Here is a 21,701-nt window from a genome sequence, read left to right as displayed (position 1 = left end):
CTTTCCATTAAATTAACACTGAAACTTGTTATTCCTGCAGGGTGATGTTGATGTTTTTTACTCCACATTTTTCTTTCAGACTCAAACCAGGAGATGGGCTCAGTGAACACAACTGCTTTCAAATCAAGCCTTTCTGCAGAGGCAGCAGGTGACGCTTTCTCTGCTGACATTCGCTCATTTCATCCAAATTTAAACTGAATTTCCTGAGAGTCATCCAGATAAAACAGATGCTTGATGGAAACAAACCTGCTGTCAGTTGAGTTTACACAGTGAGTTTTATCCAAAACGTCCTGTATGAAACACACTAGATTTAAAATTTAAATCAAGTTTCACCTAAAAGAAAACACTGACTGCAGAAAATCAAAACCTGTGGATGTAAAAAAAAAAAAAGAGTGAATACCTGTAAGAAGATCCACAAGACAGGAAGAACGTCTAGGAGAAAATGAGAAAACATGAATGTATTTGATTGGAAAGTCACGTGATTGTTTGGAGCCTACATTTTGGCACTGACGTTCTTCCATACCTGCAGACACCTGAGGACAGCTGAGGGAGACAGAGAGGTCGTGTTTGTACAGAGTCAGTCACAGTTGTGGATGCGCAGAAGCAACATGGCTGCCCACAGCAGCAGGGGAACCAGGCTCTGCTGGACCCTCCTGAGTCGCTACAGGACCCAGGGACCGGTTCAGACCAGGACCGGTCCGTGCCAGCACAGGCGTCTGTCCTCCCTGCCTGCGCCACCTCCACCGGGCACCTGGAGCTCCGAGCTGTCCCGGCTGTCGCATCGGGATCTGTACCGGCTCTCGGTCACCGATCCGGACCACTTCTGGGGATCCGTCGCCACTGATAGACTCCGCTGGTTCGAACCGTTCCACCGGGTCCGGGACTGCGAGCTCAGCAGCGGGAAGATCAGCTGGTTCCTGGGAGGAAAGCTCAACGTGTCGGGTGAGAGATGATTATGCACAAGAACCGGTTATCAATCAGCTGTGCGGTAATCGATCAGCTGTCCGCTTATCAATGTATGTGATTGTCGCATGAGAAGAGCGCGTTCGTCCTGGATTCAAGGTGATTTGTTGCGGAGCTCCAGCCTTCATGATGCCGCTTATCGATGACAGCTCTGTAACCTTCGTGGATCAATCATCTGCGCAAAAGTTCAGCTCTTTAAGTGATGTCAGAAACTCAAAGTGTAAAAAATACTCCGGTGCAAGTAAAAGTCCGGCATCCAAAATTTTAGGCAAGTAAAAGTACACAAGTGCTGGCATCAAAATATAATTAAAGTACAAAGAGTAAAAGCACTAATTTAGTAAAATGGCTCATTTCAGAATCAGATCTAATCCTTTCACTGGTTTCTAGTTATTGATGCAGTCATGTGTTCATCAGGTTAATGTTGCAGGTGGTGAATGTGGAGCTCAGTTTAATGGCTTCATGTTCTGCTGGGTTGATTCATCTATAACAACACATCATTATTAATTGATTCGTTTTCTTTTAATAATCTGAACCAGATAAATGTAGTGAAGTAAAAAGTACAACTTAACACTGGGAAAGATGTAAACACAGGTAAACAGGCTCATTGGTAACAGGTGATAGTATAATGATTGGGTCGTTCACAAGCGAGGATGGAGCAAGGTTCACCACTTTGTGAACACATGAATGGATGAAGGACATTAAAACATGGACTCAGAGACACTTCAGAAAACTGCAGTCAGTGAACGCAGTTTGACTGGAAATGACCGATTCTGGTTTGAGTCCAGACTCTTTTAGAATTGCAGTTGTATTATAATACACTCAGTATATAAAGACTGTCACTGTATAGACACAGTCAGAATATATAGAGGCAGTCAGTATGTAAGATAAGATAAGATAAGACTTTATTGGTCCCACATTCTGGAAATTGTCTTGTTACAGCAGCAGAGTAAAAAAGAGTAAAACAAATCTACAATAAAAAGATACAAAATAAAATCAACTATAGGTGAAAAGATACAAATCAAGTACAGAAGGCGGTACGTACATCATGTACATGAGTATGAAAAATAAAACAGTGTCCTTGTCACATGTGTTGCACAGGACAACTCACTCTGATGTAATGATACCAGCGTATGATGGCATAAATAATAGAGTAAAAAGCAGGTTTAGGATGTTGTGATGTGAAACAGCATCAACATTAAATGATGCCGCAGTTAAACAGTCTGACAGCTGCTGTGATGAAGGAGCTGCGTTAGCGTTCCTTCTCACACTGCAGGACGTATGGTACATATATGGACACTGACAGTCTCTGTCTACACACATATATACCGACAGTCTCTATACACTGTCAGTATATAGAGACTGTCAGTTCCTTTGTGTCTCTGTTCTCTGTTGTTTTCCTGTCTGATAATAATCCAATAATATTCCAATTTGACAGCTGGGTGATTTGTATTGTATCAGATGTGACAGCAGGATTTTTTCTCCTGTTACATAAATTATGTCGTAAACCTGCTGTGTGAGACACAAACTGGATCTGCAGTCTTAAATCCATTTTAGGATTCATTTTCAATCACGGCATAAATGAAGTCAGTTTCTGTCAGGATCATGTGCCAACACTGAGATGATGTGTGTTTAATGTACTTTTCCACACGACATGTACTGTATCAGTAATTACAAGATAGAGGGAAAATTACTGCACCATATTTTCTGACTTGTTTGTTTCTGACAAAGGGTTTGAAAGCAAACATTTTTTCACCAGTTTCTGGTGACGACCGGATAATTTGTGCATACATGAAACTTGGAGAACAGGTTTTGGGGGCTCTGTAGTGTCACATACAGCACAGTAGGGCTACAGCTGAAGACTGTCTTTATTATCAGTTTCTCTGACAGATGTTGTTTGGTCTGTAAAATGTCAAAAAAAAAAAAAAAATGGTGGAAATGCCCATCAGTTTCTCAGAGGTGATCTTTTCTTCTACCAAACCCCAAAACATTTCGCTTTCTATGATAGTAAACAGAAAACCAAGAAAAACTTTACAATCCAAAGAAGGATTCAGAAAAATTTTGCTAAAATGATGAATGGATTGTCAAAATAGTTTCAGATTGTTTTTCTTTTGGTCGATTTTGAACTCAGTGGAACTCATGTGTACACTATATTACCGACCACCAAACACTGTGTGTCTGATGGTTTTCTGCTTTTGCGCCGTTGTGTCTGTCTGTCTCTCAGTAAACTGTCTGGACGTCCATGTTGAGAAACATCCAGACCGAGTGGCTCTGATCTGGGAGCGAGACGAACCTGGCACCGAGGTGAAGGTGACCTACAGGTATGATAATGTGGAAACATCCAATCTGAAAGACTGACAGAAACCTGCTAAGTGATAAGTTCTTTGTATCCTCCCTCTATGCAGATGACACTAAAGTTTATTGAATGAACCTCCCATGCAGATGATATAGACGTTTATCATCATAGTGTGCTGTATTAAAGTTTTCAGAAACACAGAACAGAGTCATTAAAGCAGCATGAATGTAAAGAATTGTACAACTCTGATTCAAAAAGAAGTTGTGACTGTACGTAAAACATCACAGAAAAACAGAATGTGATAAACTGCTGATCCGTTCCAATCAGCAGGTTATCATAAACTCAACTGGAAACAATGCAAAGACATTATATTTGATGTTTGACCTTTGAACTTTTTTGGATTCAAGGTTGTATTGTTGTCTGTGCCAAAGGCATATATTCAGCTGGTAAAGTTTAACAGTCACATATTGGGCAATGAAAAACTACAAACTGCAGTTGGCATCAGAATGACCAAAATTCAAGGTCACTATGGTATCATTTATTTTACATAATATATTGATATACAAGTGACATACAGAAGGTACCTTAAAGTGATGAATAAGTGCATGTTTGATGATTTTAAAGACTGTAATAGCTTCTAAACTATGTATCTGTTTTCATTTCTCACAAAGAGAAATAAGGTTGGCAAACAAATAGAAAATTACGAGGTACCACAATAAAGATATAATTATCATCTTTAACGACACCATCAATCTCAGTGTTCTGTTGTCTGTCCAACAGAGAGCTGCTGGCAACCACATGCCGCCTCGCCAACACCCTCAAGAGCCACGGGATCCAAAAGGGGGACAGGGTCGCCATTTACATGCCAGTGTCACCGCTGGCGGTGGCGGCCATGTTGGCGTGTGCCCGTATCGGTGTGGTGCACACCGTGGTTTTTGCTGGCTTTAGCTCAGAGGCTCTGGCAGGGAGAATCCAGGATGGTGAGTCCTCCTCCACCTGACTCATAATGGGGATTTTCATATTCACTTCATCACAGTTTTTTTGGGGCAGCATCAGCAGCTGTAGCCCTGCAAATAGCCTCTTTGAAGGGTCTGTGTGTAGGATTTAGTGGTATCTAGTGGTGAGGTTTCATATTACAAACTGAACACCCTCCTTAGAGCTCATTCTAAGGGAACGAAAACACAGTGATTCTCATTTTCAGGTGATTATACACTACTGAAAACATAATTATGAATATTATATCCCATTTCTGCCATAATCTGCAAAGTCTGAACCTTTAACACCAAGTTTTGCTTTTGTGGCACATTTCCTGTTTGGTTCAGTGTTCCCAGCAACGAGCTGGCATTTAGCACCTAAAGAGCCACATATTTCCCTCAGGAGCTGGAGGAGACCAAAAACAGAGCTCAAAGAGAGAGAATACTGAACTGACATAACAGTTTTCCTTCCTCCAAAATGCTAAAAAAACAAAACAAAAAAAAAAACAAGAGTGAATTCAGGTTTAAGTATTAACCCACAAAAAGTAGTTTCATTACTCCTTACAGGTAATTTTCTAGTAAAAGCAGTTGCCACTTAAACTTGGACTAAATTTTATGTTTAGTCACAAGTTCATGTGAAACTGCCTTCATTCATTTGTTCTGCAGCTGCAGCAGCATGAAGGTCACACCTGCAGGAACTTGAGGGGAGGAGCTGTTCGCTTTTATTCATATTTGATTTCCACCATGTTCCAAGGCATTCATAGAGTGTCGCACTGTGTAAACAGGAACTGAGGCTTTAACGCTGTCAGAACAAGTGCCTCGCTCTGCCCAGCAGTCTCTCCACCCACCACAGGTGTAAAGTGAGCTGCAGCTCTCAGTGGCTGTTAGTTTAAGCGGGTCTGTGGAGGTCAGACTCGCTGCTCAAGGACTTCTGTGTTTTGGAAACAGTTGCTGCCCTGAAACCCAAACATGGTATTCCTACGGCTGGCTGAGCACCAGGAGAAGCTCAGCATGATGGGAATGTAGCTGAGGAAGAAGTGGGACAACCAGGACAGTCAACCATCAGACCATATAAAGGGTTGTGAGAGGCTGCAGTGTTCATTACATCCTGTTGATCAATTGTTCCTAAACTGAACATGTAAAGTTTGGAGGGGGTGATCGAGGGTAAATCTTTTGATAGGAAACAGCCGGGTCACTGTCCAATCAAGAGCAACCCACTATCTAATCAGGAAGTCATTGTAGCATCACAAGCTAGCAGGACATCCAAACAATGAGAGGCTACAAGCTAAATCTTTTCAAATGATTTTTAGTAAAATGTTACGATTGACGTCTTTATTAAACAGCATTTATCAAGTTTCAGGTCAGATATGTCGGTCGTCCTCAGATATTAGCATGCTAACATTAGCTTTGTTAGTTGCATCAGTTAGCTACACAACAGTTACACCTGTCACCTGTAAATATTTCATCTCTGCATAAAAACTAGTTTATGAGCTGCGTCCCGTTTTAACTCAGTGATCATGAAACTAAGCTAAACATTAGCATGAGGCTAAGTCTGAGCAGCTGCTGACACTGACTGCTGGTCTCAAACCCTGTAAGTAGCCTGATGCTATTTAGGCCTTACATGACCTGCTGTATGAAGGAAGCTAACATGCATTTGAGGTTCATTTTCACCCCGTTAGTTTGTCTGCAGCAGCGTTGAGTCATTCAGTTCGAGTCAGAGCTCATCATGTCTAACTTACCTGTGATCACCTGGAAGTTCAGCTGAAGCATCAGGCCAGAAGGGATCAGCCTCAGAACAGCTTTCTGTCTGTGACTTCTGGATATTCATTCATGAATGAATATGTTTTATCTGTTGAGATTTAAAGGTTTACAGCCAGTTTAACAAGTCCAAAGGTTTAAAGAGGAGTATATTGGTGAGAAGAAGCAATCAAACTGAAGTTTTACTGTTTATGTGTGATATACGAGCAACTGATTGGCTTCATTTCAACTGGTAGACACTGCTGACTCTTGTTTCTCTAAAATTAAAGCCTGGTTCCTCTGGAAAGTCTTAATTTTATTCAAAGGTTCCAGGAAAAGTTCCTGCTGTTGAAAAGGGCTTGAGGTGCACTAACAAGATGAGTTAAAGCCTCTAAAAATTTTAAACTGATCTGCAGGTAACTAACAGCCAGTTTCTTCCCTTATCACAGAATGACCTCCGCTGCTTTAGGACACTGGTGGCAAATATGTTTCTACTGGAAATATGACACCTGAGGACACGTGAGCGGCTCTCTGTATCAACAGGCTATTTCAGCCATGAGTGGCTCTCTGTATCAACAGGCTATTTCAGCCATGAGCGACTCTCTGTATCAACAGGCTATTTCAGCCATGAGCGTATCAACAGGCTATTTCAGCCTGTTGATACAGAGAGCCACTCGTGTGTCCTCATGTGTCCTCAGTTGTCATATTTCCAGTAGAAACATATTTGCCACCAGTGTCCTAAACCAGCAGAGGTCATTCCAGTTTCCAGCTCTTTTGCATAGTTATAGTAAACAGACACCTGGCAGCTGTAAGTCAAATCAGGCTCTTTCATTAGGTGTGAATGAAGCAGGTGTGTGTTGTGTTGACAGCTCAGTGTAAAGCCGTGGTCACCTGTAATGAAGGTGTGAGAGGAGGCCGGCTCGTCAACCTGAAGTCTACCGTGGACGCAGCGGTGAAGAGCTGCCCGAGCATCCGACACGTGTTCGTCTCTCAGAGGACAGACAACCCTGCCGTGATGGGAGAGCTGGACATCCCCCTGGAGGAGGTGAGACACCTGAGGACACACCTGTTCAATGAATTATCCCTGACTTAGTGAGACATGTTGGAGACGATTGATGAAGGTGCTGCATGAGATGTGAAATACACACTGCAAGAAATCACAGTCATTCTTAACAGGAGTACAGGTACCTGTTGTTACATGTTACATGTCGTGTCTTGCAGGTGATGTCCTCTCAGTCTCCTGTCTGTCCTGCGGAGCCTCTGGACAGTGAGGATCTTCTTTTTCTTCTCTACACATCAGGAAGTACGGGGAAACCTAAAGGCATCGTCCACACACAGGCTGGATACCTGCTGTACGCCTCCATGACACACCAGGTACACACACACACAACCTAGTTCCAACCTGACCCTTAAAACCAAGTCAGAACCGTCAAACAGCCCTGTGAAGGTCTGTCACAAAGTGAGGAAAATGTCCTCACTGTTCAAAGTGTCCTCACCCTGTCTTCTCCTCTTTTCTGCCCTCGTCTTTCTTCTGTTGTCTCTCCATGTTTGCACTCACAGCAGGCACAGTCAGTTCATGTCTTCAGTGAAATTTATCTGGATTAATGGGATTCACTTCATGTGAGGGCTGACGTGCTCAAAGTGGGACTTTTATTTTGAAATCAGTGTGATTGGAATGAAACTCGGCCGTCGGCTTTAACACTGGAGCTGTTTGTCTCTCACGCTTTCAATTTGGGTTGTGTTGGTGTTTTAATGAGGGAGCAAAGACAAAGGAGAGCAGTTACACAACAGGCCAAACAGAGACGCTGCTGTTTGTCCTCAGAGTGGCGAGGAGGAGGAGGAGGACGGAGAAGACGAAGAGGACGCAGCCCTGAGGCCAAATCTGCCTCAGAAAGCTTTAAATTAGCTTTGCTGTGATGGACGAGCAGAAACATCTGCTTCCTCTGCGTGTGCGTGTGTTTGCAGGGATTGGCGTGATGTTTACGATGATAATTGAGTAAAAACATAAACCCCCCCGCCCCCAGCCCCCCCGCCATCACTGCCAAATATTTATCAGTGCTAATTTCTAAAGCAGCTTAACGATTTGACTCGCTGCTCGTTTGGACGAAACAACAGAACAAAAGCTGCTTTATCTGAAAAAGACAAGGACAGCTGGGTCCACGCCAGGACGAGAGACCCTGCCAGAGACAGAGACACAGAGAGAGAGAGAAAGACAGAGAGAGAGAGAGACCATGAAGGCTTCAGAGGGACATCTTCAGAGGACTCTGTCTCCTTCATGATGGTGGTTAGAGAGTAGTTTGGTCTTCGTTAATGTCCACTGATTAGAAAGTACTTCATCAGTAATGGAATTCAATTATTTACTTCAGTAAAAGTAGCAATACCACACTGTTCAAATACTCCCTCACAGGAAAAAGTCCTGAATTCATAACTTCTCTTGAGTAAAGGGATGAAAGTATCAGGAACTAAGGTACTAAAGTAAAGTATCAAAGGTAAAAGTACTCATCAGGCACAAGGACCTCATTATAAATGAGGTATAAGTATATAAGCAGGACTTTGTAGATGGTGGAAGCTGAGTTCATTTTTTCTGCTTCGTGTACTGTTGAGTACTTTTGTTTCTAATAATACTGCATCATATTGTATTAACTGGTCCAACATGTCCATGTGTCAAAGTAACATAAAGTGAAAACAGCAAGAGTATAAGTGTAGAGTACCCTGAAATAGAAATACTCAAAGTATAAGTATGCCAGAATTGTACTTGTATCTTAAGGAAGTACTGGTAATGGTACTTCCGCTTAGATACTAACTTCTTCACTGGTTTTGTACCTGCACAGTGACGCTACAGTTGAATCTAAGCAATAAGTACACTGTACTAGAGTAAATGTACACAGTTACAGTAGTTTTGTGTAGTGTTTTGGGATCATTTGATTGGCTGTTAGACATTCACACGCTCTGATCTACAAACAACTTTAACCCTCGTCCTGTTGTCTGATTTCTCCAGTACGTCTTCGACCACCAGGACGGCGATGTGTTCGGCTGCGTGGCGGACGTCGGCTGGATTACGGGACACAGCTACGTGGTGTACGGCCCGCTGTGTAACGGCGCCACCACCGTTCTGTTTGAGAGCACGCCTGTTTACCCGGACCCAGGTAAGATCCAGGACTGGAGACTCTGCTGACGTCCGCAGACCTCCAGCAGAGCTGCAGACCAACCAGAGCCTGCGTTCAGCTCTGTGACACTTTGTGATGTTTGTGAAACTCTACAACACAAAGTTAATGAGAACGAGTCAACTACAACACCCAGGGTGCATTTCACCAACAGCCATCCAATCACAGAGCTTCACTTTCTGTTGAACGCTCCAGGCCGATAAAATCACCTCATGTTGAAAAAGGAAACATTTCTTGGCAGGGACCTTCCGGTCGGCCAACACCTGAGAGCAGACGCTGCTTCCTGTGGAGGAAGCGCAGGTAAAGGTTCAGGTGTTCTGGGAAGGTTGCTGTCATGTCTGTGAGGACAGCTGAAACCTGTTGTCCAGGTGTTCTGTCAGGCAGATCCGTGAGCCTCTCCTCATGTGGTAGATGGTGGTTTATGTACTTCCTGTCGGTTTACTATGCGAGCCATGTGAGGGGGCGTTTCAGTTTCCATAAACGGTCGTGAAGCATGGAGCCGTCTGATAGGCTGGCACAGTAATGAATGAACAGAGGGAGTGTCACCTGCTTTATCGGCCTCTCTGCAGTGTTTGGTTACTCATTACTGTCGCTAACGTTGCTTTATTACCTTCAGATGCAGAGTGGAGCCACTTTATCTCACCTCTGCAGCCCTGACCCAACAGGAAGTGACCTTCTGTCACTATGCTTTGGGCTTGACCTTCGACCAGTTTGTGGTCAGCTGGTTGAAGCTCGGGGTTCAGGAGGAAGCTTTGAAAGTAAAAATGAGACGACTAATTAAAAAACTCTTATTGTCGCGTTCCCTGAATGTGATCTGGGGTTACTTCCTGTTTGATGAGGCTCCAAACTGAAGGCACTTTCATATGATCACCATCAGTGAGCCTCACCTCTTCCTCTTCCGCGTTCCTGACAGCCCTCTCCATCTGTGTCTCTGACTGTTTCTGTCTGTCTCTCTCTGTCTCTCTTTGTCCATGTGGATGCTGTCCCTCAGGCAGGTACTGGGAGACGGTCCAGCGTCTGAGGATCACTCAGTTCTACGGCGCTCCGACGGCTCTGCGTCTGCTGCTGAAGTACGATGAGAGCTGGGTGAAGAAGTACGACCGCTCGTCTCTGCGGACACTCGGATCGGGTCAGATGTCTTCTTGTGTTGTTTTAAAGGACTGATGGAGTGTGTTAGTCCTCGGGTTGGACTCCGCCGCCAGTTACTGACTCTGCCATAAGATTTGATGCAGCACGTTTCATTACTTTTGTTCAGTAATCAGACACAAACTGGATTTCAGCCACACGTTTAATATTAGACCTGTCACATGATGCTGACATGGAGCAAAGACCAACATTCAGTGTATTGATGAGCCTCATCAGAGCGATATTAACCAACTGTGTTTCTAATAGAGGTCACATACATGAATCTGAAGTCAGTGGTGGAGGAGAACTCAGATCTTTGACCTCAGTAAAAGTACTTATACCAGAATATAGAAATATTATATTACAAGTAAAAGTACTGAAATCCTATTTAAGTAAAAACACTGAAGTATTATCAACAAAAGTAGGTTAGCTAGTTTAGGCCAGTGCGGCCCAACCTGGGAAACACTGGAAACACTGGAGACCACTGCAATCTGAAAGGTCCCTGCAGCTGTCAGACAAACGAAGTGAATAGAAAGCAGCCGAAAATGTAATTACAATGGTGTGTGTGTGTGTGTGCGTGTGTGTGTGTGTGTGTGTGTGTGCGTGTGTGTGTGTGTGTGTGTGTGTGTGTGTGCGTGTGTGTGTGCGTGCGTGCGTGCGTGCGTGCGTGCGTGCGTGCGTGCGTGCGTGCGTGTGTGTGTGTGTGCATGTGCATGCAGTGGGCGAGCCCATTAACCAGGAGGCCTGGCACTGGTTCCACAGCGTGGTTGGAGATGGACGATGTCCTTTAGTCGACACTTGGTGGCAGACAGGTGAGACACACAAACATGCATGCCTAAGTGTCAGTGCACACACACACACACGCACACACACGGTCTGAAGTTGTGAACGGTCCAGTCTGGGACCAGGTCTGCTTACTGTGCCCTGAGCCCAGACTGAACGTGGAGAGGCAGCGTCCAGTTTCTGTCCTCCACAGCTCTGAAACAAACGGTCAGAAACCTGCAGGCTGAAGGCCTTTAATCAGATTAAAAGCATTAAATTAAGTCATATCTGATACTGTAGCTGCGCTGTAATGTTGATCCTTCTGCTGAATCATTCTATTTCATCCTGTTTTACTCTTTTTAAAGTCGTTTCATGTCTTCTTGTGTTTCTTGTCTTTATGCTTTATGCTCTGATGTAAAGTTCTGCTGGACAAATAAACTTTCCTTCCATACTTTCCCTTTAATTTAATATAAATCATGACTATTTAAACAGCACACTTAAAAACCACACAAGGTGAAGCTCTGTTCACTCAAACAGCAGAGCAGCGTTTCCCAGACAAGACGGGAAAGATGCAGCTTCCTGCAGATGACAGATCAGCTGACACAGCTTTAAGGAGCTGCTGGAAAACAGCACATCAGACGCTTCAGTTTTTCCTTCGAGTCCTCACAGACGTATCGTAGCAGAACCTGGCCTGCAGACAGTCCTTCAGTGTCACATGGTCAGGTTGTTGTCACGTGATCTGTTGCTCCTGGATGACTTGGACTCATAAAAGCCTCACAGGACATAAAACACCTTATTTTGGTTGAAGAGTCGTTTTATGATCGAACTATAAAGCACAGAGTGTGATCATGGAGAATGTGATGGTGACACATGGAATCACCATCGTTCACTGCTGCACCACCACAATAAAGTTCACTTTAGAGGAACCGATGAAGTGAGATGAGCCACAAACGGTAATTGGCCTATAAAACTGTGGGACTGTTAGCAGACAACAATGCCAACATGGTGATGTTTAACAGGTATGATGTTCACCATCTCAGTTTAGCATGTTAGCGTGCTAATATCAGCTAACTAGCAGTAAACAGTCCAGCTGAGGCTGATGGGAATGCCTTTTAGTTCTGCAGGAGTTTGCTCTTCAGTCAAAGTACTGAAGACATTAACGTGTTGACCTGATGATGAATAAAGTCATTAGAGTTCATCCTGAGGGGAAGATGGACGTCTGAGCCACGTTTCATCACAGACGTTTCAGTCTGAACAAAGTGATGGACGTTAGCATCCACAGGGCCGTAAAGCTCACATGGTTCAGCATGTGTCCGTGAATATCTGGAAATATCCGACAGTCTGGTTCCAGATAAAGTCCCAACTCGAGTTCAGTCTGTCTCCAAAAACAGAGACAAGTTTGCATCATGTGAGGAACTGAACGACTACGTGGAAGAAATGAGGCTGTACATGACTGCAGATGCACCACTGGACCGTCTCTCGTGTGGTGTCCTCGACTCCTCGTCTCTCTTGTTGTTTGTCAGTTTGTTTGTGGCTCTGACTGTAAGTCCGTCTGATTCTCTCTTTACTGAAGCTTTAAGCCTAATTTGAACGATTAGCAGCAGAACATCTGCAGCTCTGCAGAAAATGAATTAAGATCAAATCCTCAACACACTTACACCCCAACGCCAGAGCCTGAAACCCCCCCGGACAAGACCGTCGAGGATCACTGACAGCAGTGTGAGTGTGTGTGACCTAATTCCTCGACAATCACTGAGTGTGTGTGTGTGTGTGTGTGTGTGTGTGTGTGTGTGTGTGTGTGTGTGTGTGTGTGTGTGTGTGTGTGTGTGTGTGTGTGTGTGTGTGTGTGTGCGCGCATGTGTGTGTTGTTTTTAAATCAGACTTTAAACTCTCTGCCAGCTGCTTCTTTCTCTTAAAAGGAGAAAGATCCCCAATAAATTAAGAAATTAAAGGAAATTAAAGCTGCACATAGAAGCAACGTCTGAGGCCCTCTAGTGGCAGCCAGAGGAAGTTGCTAAATATACTGTAAGGTTTAGAAGTGCAGTTAATTTCTATATTTCATTCATTAATTTGCTCAAATAAAATTTACGCTTTTTACACAGTTCATTATCTGCATATTTACATGTTTAGATATTTTCATCAGCAACGTTAAAACAGTTACAATAATCCGCTGAGTCTAATGCTGCCCAGCCTCTGATTGGTTGGTTCAGTCACATGTGAGTTAGGAACCAGGTACTGTTGTTGTGAAGCTGACTTACAGTTACATATCCATGCATGCGCAAAAATACAGAGGTTGAAGTAGACACTTTCATATTGGGGTTGCCTCTAGGGGGCGCTACCAGGCCTACAGTCTGATGGCTTTGATAACGGCAGTAAGTCTTCCAGGACGTGACCTCATGTACAAACACATCTTTGTACCTGCAGTCTGATCAGTCTGAAGGTGTGTTAATGCCTGGTCAAATATTTATCATCAAATATTTATTGAACAAACCCAGCGGCACTCGAACGCACCATCAAAGAGCGAAGCCCTCCCTCTGTGTGGAGGAATTCTGTCCTCTTCTTTGATATGAAATAATGGTTTTTGTTCTTCCTCGTCTCCCTGCAGAGACCGGTGGAGTCTGCATCGCCCCTCGTCCTGCAGAGGAAGGAGCTCCGATCATCCCGGCAATGGCGATGAGGCCGTTCTTTGGCATCCAGCCGGTTCTCATGGGAGAGAAGGTGATCTGAAAACAGAACTGCACAACCACAAATCCACACTGTACCTGGACCCTGATGTAAACCTTATGAAGGTCTGACTGGGAGCAAAGAACTTCAAGAGTAACATCTCACTAAATCCATATAAGTTTATTATACCTGGTCCCAGTCAGCAGTGTTTATTGGAGGGGAAGTTATTTCATACTGTGCTGTACTGAAGAACTGGTCCTGACAAAGAAATAGTCTGTCACATAACACAAGCCTTCTGATTTAACAAACGCTCAGCTAAGCTAAGCTAACTGCTGGCTGTAGCTTCAGATTTACCTTTAAGACACGAAAGTGGAATATGATATAGGTAAAGAGATCAAGCTTTACCGTGAAGTTTGGCTGTGGTTGAACTGCAGGAGACTAAGAGCCATCAGGCCCTGATTTCATTCACACAGTTCTAGAAAATAAAGTAAGAACCAAGAATCTGATAAGATAATGTGCCCTGAAGGGAGCATGTAAAGGTCCAAGGAATGAGCCTTGAGGAACTCCACAGGTCAGAGTGCAGTCACACCGTTTGTCATCAGCGGTTGTGTAATATCACGCGACTCATTATTTATTGCTCATTAGTCATATTATTTACTCATTATTACTCGCAGATATGGGGAAGCTCACCAGCCTATGTCTCACTGCACTACCCTTTCTGGATGCCGCTGGTGTATTTTGCCCCCATGTGTCGAGATTTTGAGGAGCTATCAGAGCTCTCCTCCAATCAGCTTCAGACACCCATCAATCTCTGTGTCTCATTAACCCCATTGGGCCTGTAGATGTCAGAGGTCAAATGAGCCTTCCAGTGACCCGCCTCGCTTTCTCAGTTTAATCTTTCCATTAAAAGAGGACCAGCAGCATCTGTTTGCTTTGATTAACAGACTTTGAGGCTCAGTGGGGATGATCGCTGCACCCCAAATTAATTATTCGCTAGTTTCCTCATTTCTCTCCCTCCGTTAAAGACGTGTAATCTGCAGGCGTTCGAGGGTTTTTCATCATCACTGGTTACTGAGTGTAGATTAGATTAGATTAGGCCTCCTTCAGTTTCACATTTCATCCTCAGAGGAGGTCAGGGTCACTTTACTTTCACTGCAATCCTCTCAGCGTTAACACAAACTGTAACCGCTGATTAAGACGGCTCACGTGTTTAATAGACAGTTTGTGAAGGATTTAAGTTGTACCACTTAACAATGGCCTCATTCTCAGTGTGGAAAACTGCTGTTTTTACACAAAATCACTGACGAAGCCTCATAATGAACATGAAGGAGACATTAGATGATCTGCTGTGTCTCATATTTTTTCAAACTAACTTAAGTGAACCTGAACTGTCTTGTTTTATGAGAATAGTTTTACTGTTTTGTGCAGTGGTATAAAGAGTATTCAGAGCCTTTACTACAGTAAAAGTAACAATACCACAGTCCTGAAATGTTCAGCTTGACAAAATATAAGTCCTGCATTCAAATTGTTACCTCAAATTTAATGCAGCAGAATGACCTCTTTCAATTCAATTCAATTCAATTTTATTTGTATAGCGCCAAATCACAACAGAAGTTGTCTCAGGACACTTTCCATATAGAGCTGGTACAGACCAAGCTCTTTTATCTACAAAGAAACCAACAATTCCCCCATGAGCAAGCACTTGGCGACAGTGGCGAGGAAAAACTTCCTTTTAACAGGCAGAAACCTCGAGCAGAACCAGACTCTGGGTGGGCGGCCATCTGCCTCGACCGGTTGGGTGAGAGAGGAAGAGCAAGAGAGAGAGAGTGAGACAGACAGACAGACAGACAGACAGACAGACAGACAGACAGACAGACAGACAGACAGACAGACAGACAGACAGACAGACAGACAGACAGACAGACAGACAGAAATAAAGAAAAGCAGTCAGAGAGAGAGAGAGAGAGAGAGAGAGAGACAGAGAGACAGACATGCAGTCACAGTAACAGTGACAGTGGATGTAATAACAGCAGTAGCAGTTGCAGTGGATGTCAGGCAGGGCCAAGGCAGGAGACGCAGCTGAAATCCACAATCCAGATTCAGCCACTGTCCATGGGAACCTGCAAGACGACAAAGCACAGAGACTCCGGGGAAGGAGCTAAGTTAGTAACACGCCGTGGTAGGACATGAGAGCGTGCGGATGGAGAGGGACAGAAGGACGGAGGAGCTCGGTGTATCTTTGGATGTCCCCCAACAGTCTAATCCTATAGCAGCATAACTAGGGGCTGGTCCAGGACAAGCCTGAGCCAGCCCTAACTATAAGCTTTATCAAAAAGGAAAGTTTTAAGCCTACTCTTAAATGTAGAGACAGTGTCTGCCTCCCGGACAAAGACTGGAAGATGGTTCCACAGGAGAGGAGCTTGATAGCTAAATGCTCTGACTCCTGTTCTGCTTTTTGAGACTTTAGGAACCATAAGTAGACCTGCATTCTGGGAACGCAGTGTTCGAGTAGGGCAATAAGGTACTATGAGCTCTTTAAGATAAGAAGGTGCCTGGCCACTTATGGCTTTGTAAGTAAGGAGGAGAATTTTAAACTCTATTCTAAACTTTACAGGGAGCCAGTGCAAAGTGGCGAGTATTGGAGAAATATGATCTCGCTTCCTGGTTTTTGTCAGAACACGTGCTGCAGCGTTCTGGAGCAACTGGAGAATATTCAGCAGCGAATTTGGGCAGTCTGATAGTAAAGAATTGCAATAATCCAGCCTGGAAGTTACGAATGCATGGACTAGTTTTTCTGCATCATTTTGAGACAAAATATGCCTGATTTTTGCGATATTACGTAGGTGAAAAAAGGCAGTCCTTGAAATTTGTTTTACATGGGAGTGAAAGGACATATCTTGGTCAAAGATAACTCCCAGATTCTTTACAGTGGTGCTGGAGGCCAGCGCAATGCCATCCATAACTGCTATGTCATCAGAAAGTGACCTTCTAAGATGTTTAGGGCCTACTACTATAACTTCAGTTTTGTCCGAGTTTAGCATCAGAAAATTGCAGGTCATCCAGGTCTTTATGTCATGAAGACATGCTTGTAGTCTAGTTAACTGACTGGTTTCTTTCGGTTTCATTGATAAATATAGCTGGGTATCATCTGCATAGCAATGAAAATTTATTGAGTGCTTCCTGATAATCTTACCTAAAGGAAGCATATATAAGGTGAATAGAATTGGTCCAAGCACAGAACCCTGCGGAACTCCATAGCTGACTTTAGTGAGCACAGAGGAGTCGTCATTAACGCGTACAAACTGAGAGCGATCTGACAAGTAGGATTTAAACCAGCTTAGCGCAGTTCCCTTAATGCCAATGAAATGTTCCAGTGTCTGCAATAGGATGCCATGGTCAATGGTGTCAAATGCAGCACTAAGATCCAGTAAGACTAGTACAGAGACAAATCCTTTATCAGATGCAATTAGAAGGTCATTTGTAACTTTAACCAGTGCTGTCTCTGTGCTATGATGCACTCTAAATCCTGACTGGAAATCCTCGAATAAACTATTATTGTTTAGAAAGTCGCACAGCTGATTGGCAACTGCTTTCTCAAGAGTTTTTGAGAGAAAGGGAAGGTTGGATATCGGTCTATAGTTGGCTAAAACCCCTGGATCAAGAGTAGGCTTTTTCAGTAGCGGTTTTATCACAGCTACTTTAAAGGACTGTGGTACGTAGCCTGTTGATAAAGAGAGATTGATCATGTCTAAAACTGAAGAGTCAATTAGAGGTAATACTTCTTTGAACAGCTTAGTCGGGATAGGATCTAAAATACAGGTAGATGATTTTGATGATGAAATTATTGAAATTAGTTGGTGAAGGTCAACAGGAGTAAAACAGTCTAAAACTGCGACAGACTGAGTAACAGTTTCTACGATTTCTGCGTTTGAAGACAACACAGTACCTGTTAACGGCAGGAGTCGATGAATTCTGTCTCTAATAGTTAGAATTTTATCATTAAAGAAGCTCATGAAGTCATTACTGTTCAGAGCTAAAGGAATACATGGTTCACAAGAATTATGGCTCTCTGTCAGCCTGGCTACAGTGCTGAAGAGAAACCTGGGATTGTTCTTCCACAATATTATACATATTTATTATATTAATGTGCTGAGTCTGTCATGCAGGAATGTGCGAGCAGCATGTTTAATGTTGCAGCTGAATTGAGTTTTGTTGGGTAGTTTTGTCCATGGTATTTAAAAAATTCACAAATGTTTTAAATGTAAAATCAAAATCTGCAAATTAAGCTGTCAAATAAATATTCTAAGGTTAAGAAATGAATGTTAATGTGTACAAATGCTTCAAAATCAACATAAATGGGTCCCAGGTCATGATATCATGCTAACGCACTGAAGCTAAAGCTAAAGACGAGTTTCTTGGATGGGTTATTTGATGTGTGAAGTTGGTGAATTTGAACTCATGACGTAGTTTTCCTCTAACAGCTGTGGTACTTGTGTGTTTTCCACCTGTGGCTTTGCGTGCTGTGCTGCATCATATGAGTAAACTGTCCCTGTCCTGCATGTTGCACATCCTGCTGTGCGATTGTCAGGGTGAACCTCTGTCAGGTAACTCTGCCACTGGAGCTCTGTGCATAAGCCAGCCGTGGCCCGGGATGGCTCGCAGCATCTACGGAGACCACCAGAGATTCATCGAGGCCTACTTCAAACCGTATCCTGGTCAGTGGAAGTAAAACTCGTAAAGCTCTGCAGTCATTCAGTTCATGATCTCCGTCCGTGAGCTGATGTTTGCTTCTGTCAGGGTGCTATTTCACCGGTGACGGAGCATGCCGCTCAGAGGACGGTTACTACCAGATAACCGGCCGCATGGATGATGTCATCAACGTCAGCGGCCATCGTCTGGGCACGGCGGAGATCGAGGACGCTCTGGTGAGACGGCACATACAGTGAACACACAGTGAGGGTATTACCGTGATTCTAGTAGTACTTTATCAGGTGAGAGCTCGACACTCACACTGTTGTGTGTTTCTGTGTTTGTGTTACAGGATGAACATCCAGCTGTTCCTGAAACAGCTGTGATTGGAATCCAACACGATATCAAAGGAGAAGGTGAGTTAAAACACAGGTAACACACCTGACCTGACCTCCCATCATCCTCTGCTGCTGCCTCCTGTGCCGTTTGTATGTGCGTCAGGTTGCTCTTTTATAACAAAGGCACAGAGGAGACGGGTGGCGTAGAGGCGAAACGTTTTTATTCTGGTGAATTTCACTTCAATCAGGTAAATGTGGAAAATAATGTTTACTAAGAAAAGAAAGAAAGACAGACAATAATTCAGTGAAATTATTGTATAAAGAATTCATATTTAAATCAATAAATATGATCAGAATACTTTCTAATCATTTTCTGTTATTACTCCTTCATTTATTTATTCAGTTTCACAGCAGTGAAGTCATTTCTGTGTACAGAGCTTTGATTTCTGGGCTGCACGATGGCGCAGCAGGTAGAGTGCTTCACAGCAAGAAGGTCGCAGGTTCGATTCCCGGGTCGCGCCTTTCTGTGTGAAGTTTGCATGTTCTTCCCGTGCATGCGTGGGTTCTCTCCGGGCACTCCGGCTTCCTCCCACAGACCAAAAACATGCTCATTAGGTTGATTGGTGACTCTAAATTGCCCCTGGGTGTGAGTGTGAGTGTGAATGGTTGTGTGTATGTGCCCTGCGATCGGCTGGCGACCGGTCCAGGGTGTACCCCGCCTCTCGCCCGTTGACAGCCGAGATAGGCTCCGGCCCCCCCGCGACCCCAAAAGGGATAAGCGGCATAGAAAATGGATGGATGGATGGATGGATGGATGGATGGATGGATGGATGGATGGAGCTTTGATTTCTGACACCCTGCTGCCTCCTGCTGGTCTGTTAGGAAACTGACCACATGAAAGATTTAAGGCTCATACATTGAAGGTGAAGTTAACACGACTGACCAGTGGACAACAGCAGTGTGCGGGTGTGTGTGTCGTGTCTGTGGAGGTGTTCGAGGTGATGGAGGCTAGAGGTCAGCTGGAGGAGAGAGAGAGGAGGCAGTGAGATCAATCAAGCATCTCAGGATTCAGATTTAAGGAGACATGTTAGATGACAAAATGCTTTTAGTTTTAGGTAGAACTGATCTGAGGTCATGACAAATATGGCCATTATAGACCCTGCCTGCGTGCCTGCCTGCCTGCCTGCCTGTCTGCCTGCCTGTCTGTCTGTCTGTCTGTCTGTCTGTCTGTCTGTCTGTCTGTCTGTCTGTCTGTCTGTCTGTCTGTCAGCAGAGAGGGAGGAGGGAGAATGCAATACAGCACATATCAAAGACATACTCCATTCATACTCCTACATCATTTTATTCAGCTGCCATTTTCACTTAAAACAAGTGAAGTTAACAGATAACATGTTAAAACACATGTGTGTGTGTGTGTGTGTGTGTGTGTGTGTGTGTGCGTGCTCTCAGTACCATTTGCCTACGTGGTTTTGAAGGAGGAGTTTGTTGACGACCCCGCCGCCATCATCCAGCAGCTCAGAGAACTCGTGGCCACAAAGATCGCCAAATACGCCGTCCCAGATCACTTCCTGGTGAGGCGTTCTCTTACTCTGGTTTCTAGTCAGCGTGCCACGCACAAACCCAGGTGTAGGCCAGGTGCCTGGTTTCCATGACAACATGTAAACATATGAAATATTCAGAGTCTCAGGAGTGACATTTCTGTCTGATAAAAGGACAAAGACAGTTTTGTCCCTCTGCGTGACCTCATCTTTCATTGACTCTTGTATGATCACAGCTCAAAGACTCTGCAGACATATCTTAAAATCTTCATCATCTTCATCAAACATCTCTCAGATCCCCGCAGTGAGTGATGAGGTCACCTGTATCCAGGTGTTTGTGCCTCTCCTGTTGATCTTGATGTGAAGACACCTGTCAGCCAATCAGGCATCAGTACTGTCTTTGTCTCTCAGGTGGTGAAACGGCTGCCGAAGACTCGCTCCGGGAAGATCATGAGGCGGATTCTCAGGAAGGTTGCCATGGAGACAACCGGTGACCTCGGCGATGTGTCAACTCTGGACGACCCGTCCGTCATCAAGGAGATCGTGGAGGCCCACAAGCAGTACAGGAAGCAGATAGGAGAGGCAGAGAAGAAGAAGAAGAAGCAGTAGACATGAGGAACAACTTCCTGTCTGTTGCCACCAAGCAGGTCCTCAGGTACAGATGACCTCATCGTTCCTCAGGTAGACCCGGAGTCAAACGATTCAGACAGTTCAGTGATTTGAACCAGCAGCCTCCCTCCTCTGTGCTTACCCACAATCCTGCGGTCCTCACAAGAGTTACTGTCACCTTACTGTCAGCTGACAGCAGGGCTAGCTGTTCCCCCCATTTCCAGTCTTTATGCTAAGCTAAGCTAACGGTGCTGCCTGGCTTCATACGTGCATGTGTGTGTGCGCATCAGCCTTAAATCCTCCAAGAACAAGTTGTAAAACATGAAATGTCAGAGGAGCTGTGAACTTCTTGTACTGAAGATACTAAAACCGTCCGTGCCTTGTAAAGGAAAAATCTGTTTTGATACTAAACTCCAATTTCTGACTTTATTTTAAAAACTGAATTTTGACGTTCAATTTTAAAATATTGGTTATGAATATATGAAATATTGAATCATTTTAAATGTGATTTTGATGAAGGAAAAATTTTTAATCAAGTGAAAATTCAACTTTGATTTCAAAGATTGTCCCCCCCCCCATTTGCCTCCACTCTTAATTATTTTGGATGTTTCTCATTTAACAGATAAATATTTTGTGAACATTAGCAGATTTTAAAGATTTATGGTTTGGAGCTGAAATCATTTCGTAACAATGAATCTGATCAGACGTATCATAAATGTGCAGAAATAAACGTTCACGAATAAACATGAATCCGCTGTATGTGTGTGTGATTTTAATCTCAATAAAGGTTTACAGATCACAAACGCAATATAACGTACTCATCAACAGATGTAGAAGAGAAACAG

General features: G+C 43.9%; 1 protein-coding gene across 2 annotated transcripts; it reads left to right on the top strand.

Moving 5' to 3' along the window:
* The first annotated feature begins 533 nt into the window (after positions 1-533).
* On the top strand, positions 534-21,614 carry acss1 (acyl-CoA synthetase short chain family member 1). Of its 2 annotated transcripts, XM_070978189.1 has the most exons (14): positions 534-942; positions 3,185-3,281; positions 4,037-4,236; positions 6,837-7,012; positions 7,189-7,341; positions 8,966-9,113; positions 10,123-10,260; positions 10,976-11,068; positions 13,624-13,736; positions 18,271-18,397; positions 18,480-18,607; positions 18,724-18,787; positions 20,159-20,280; positions 20,659-21,614. In XM_070978189.1, the coding sequence occupies exons 1-14, from the start codon at positions 594-596 to the stop codon at positions 20,854-20,856; spliced, it is 2,106 nt and encodes a 701-aa protein (XP_070834290.1). In that variant the 5' UTR covers positions 534-593; the 3' UTR covers positions 20,857-21,614. The 2 variants fall into 2 exon arrangements, with proteins under 2 accessions (XP_070834290.1, XP_070834291.1); XM_070978190.1 differs by lacking the exon at positions 20,659-21,614 and having other exon boundaries at positions 20,185-20,277.
* Positions 21,615-21,701: the final 87 nt, after the last annotated feature.

This window comes from Chaetodon trifascialis, chromosome 13 (assembly GCF_039877785.1).
Source record: "Chaetodon trifascialis isolate fChaTrf1 chromosome 13, fChaTrf1.hap1, whole genome shotgun sequence".
NCBI classification, from domain to species: Eukaryota; Metazoa; Chordata; class Actinopteri; order Chaetodontiformes; family Chaetodontidae; genus Chaetodon; species Chaetodon trifascialis.
This window is presented reverse-complemented; position numbering and strand designations above follow the sequence as displayed.

Excerpts from the sequence above, each read along its gene's own strand:
- acss1 (XM_070978189.1), top strand. The coding sequence starts at position 594 with ATGCGCAGAAGCAACATGGCTGCCCACAGCAGCAGGGGAACCAGGCTC. Across the intron at positions 7,342-8,965 it reads ACGCCTCCATGACACACCAG|TACGTCTTCGACCACCAGGA; the intron begins GTACACACACAC and ends TGATTTCTCCAG. Across the intron at positions 20,281-20,658 it reads CCGTCCCAGATCACTTCCTG|GTGGTGAAACGGCTGCCGAA; the intron begins GTGAGGCGTTCT and ends TTTGTCTCTCAG.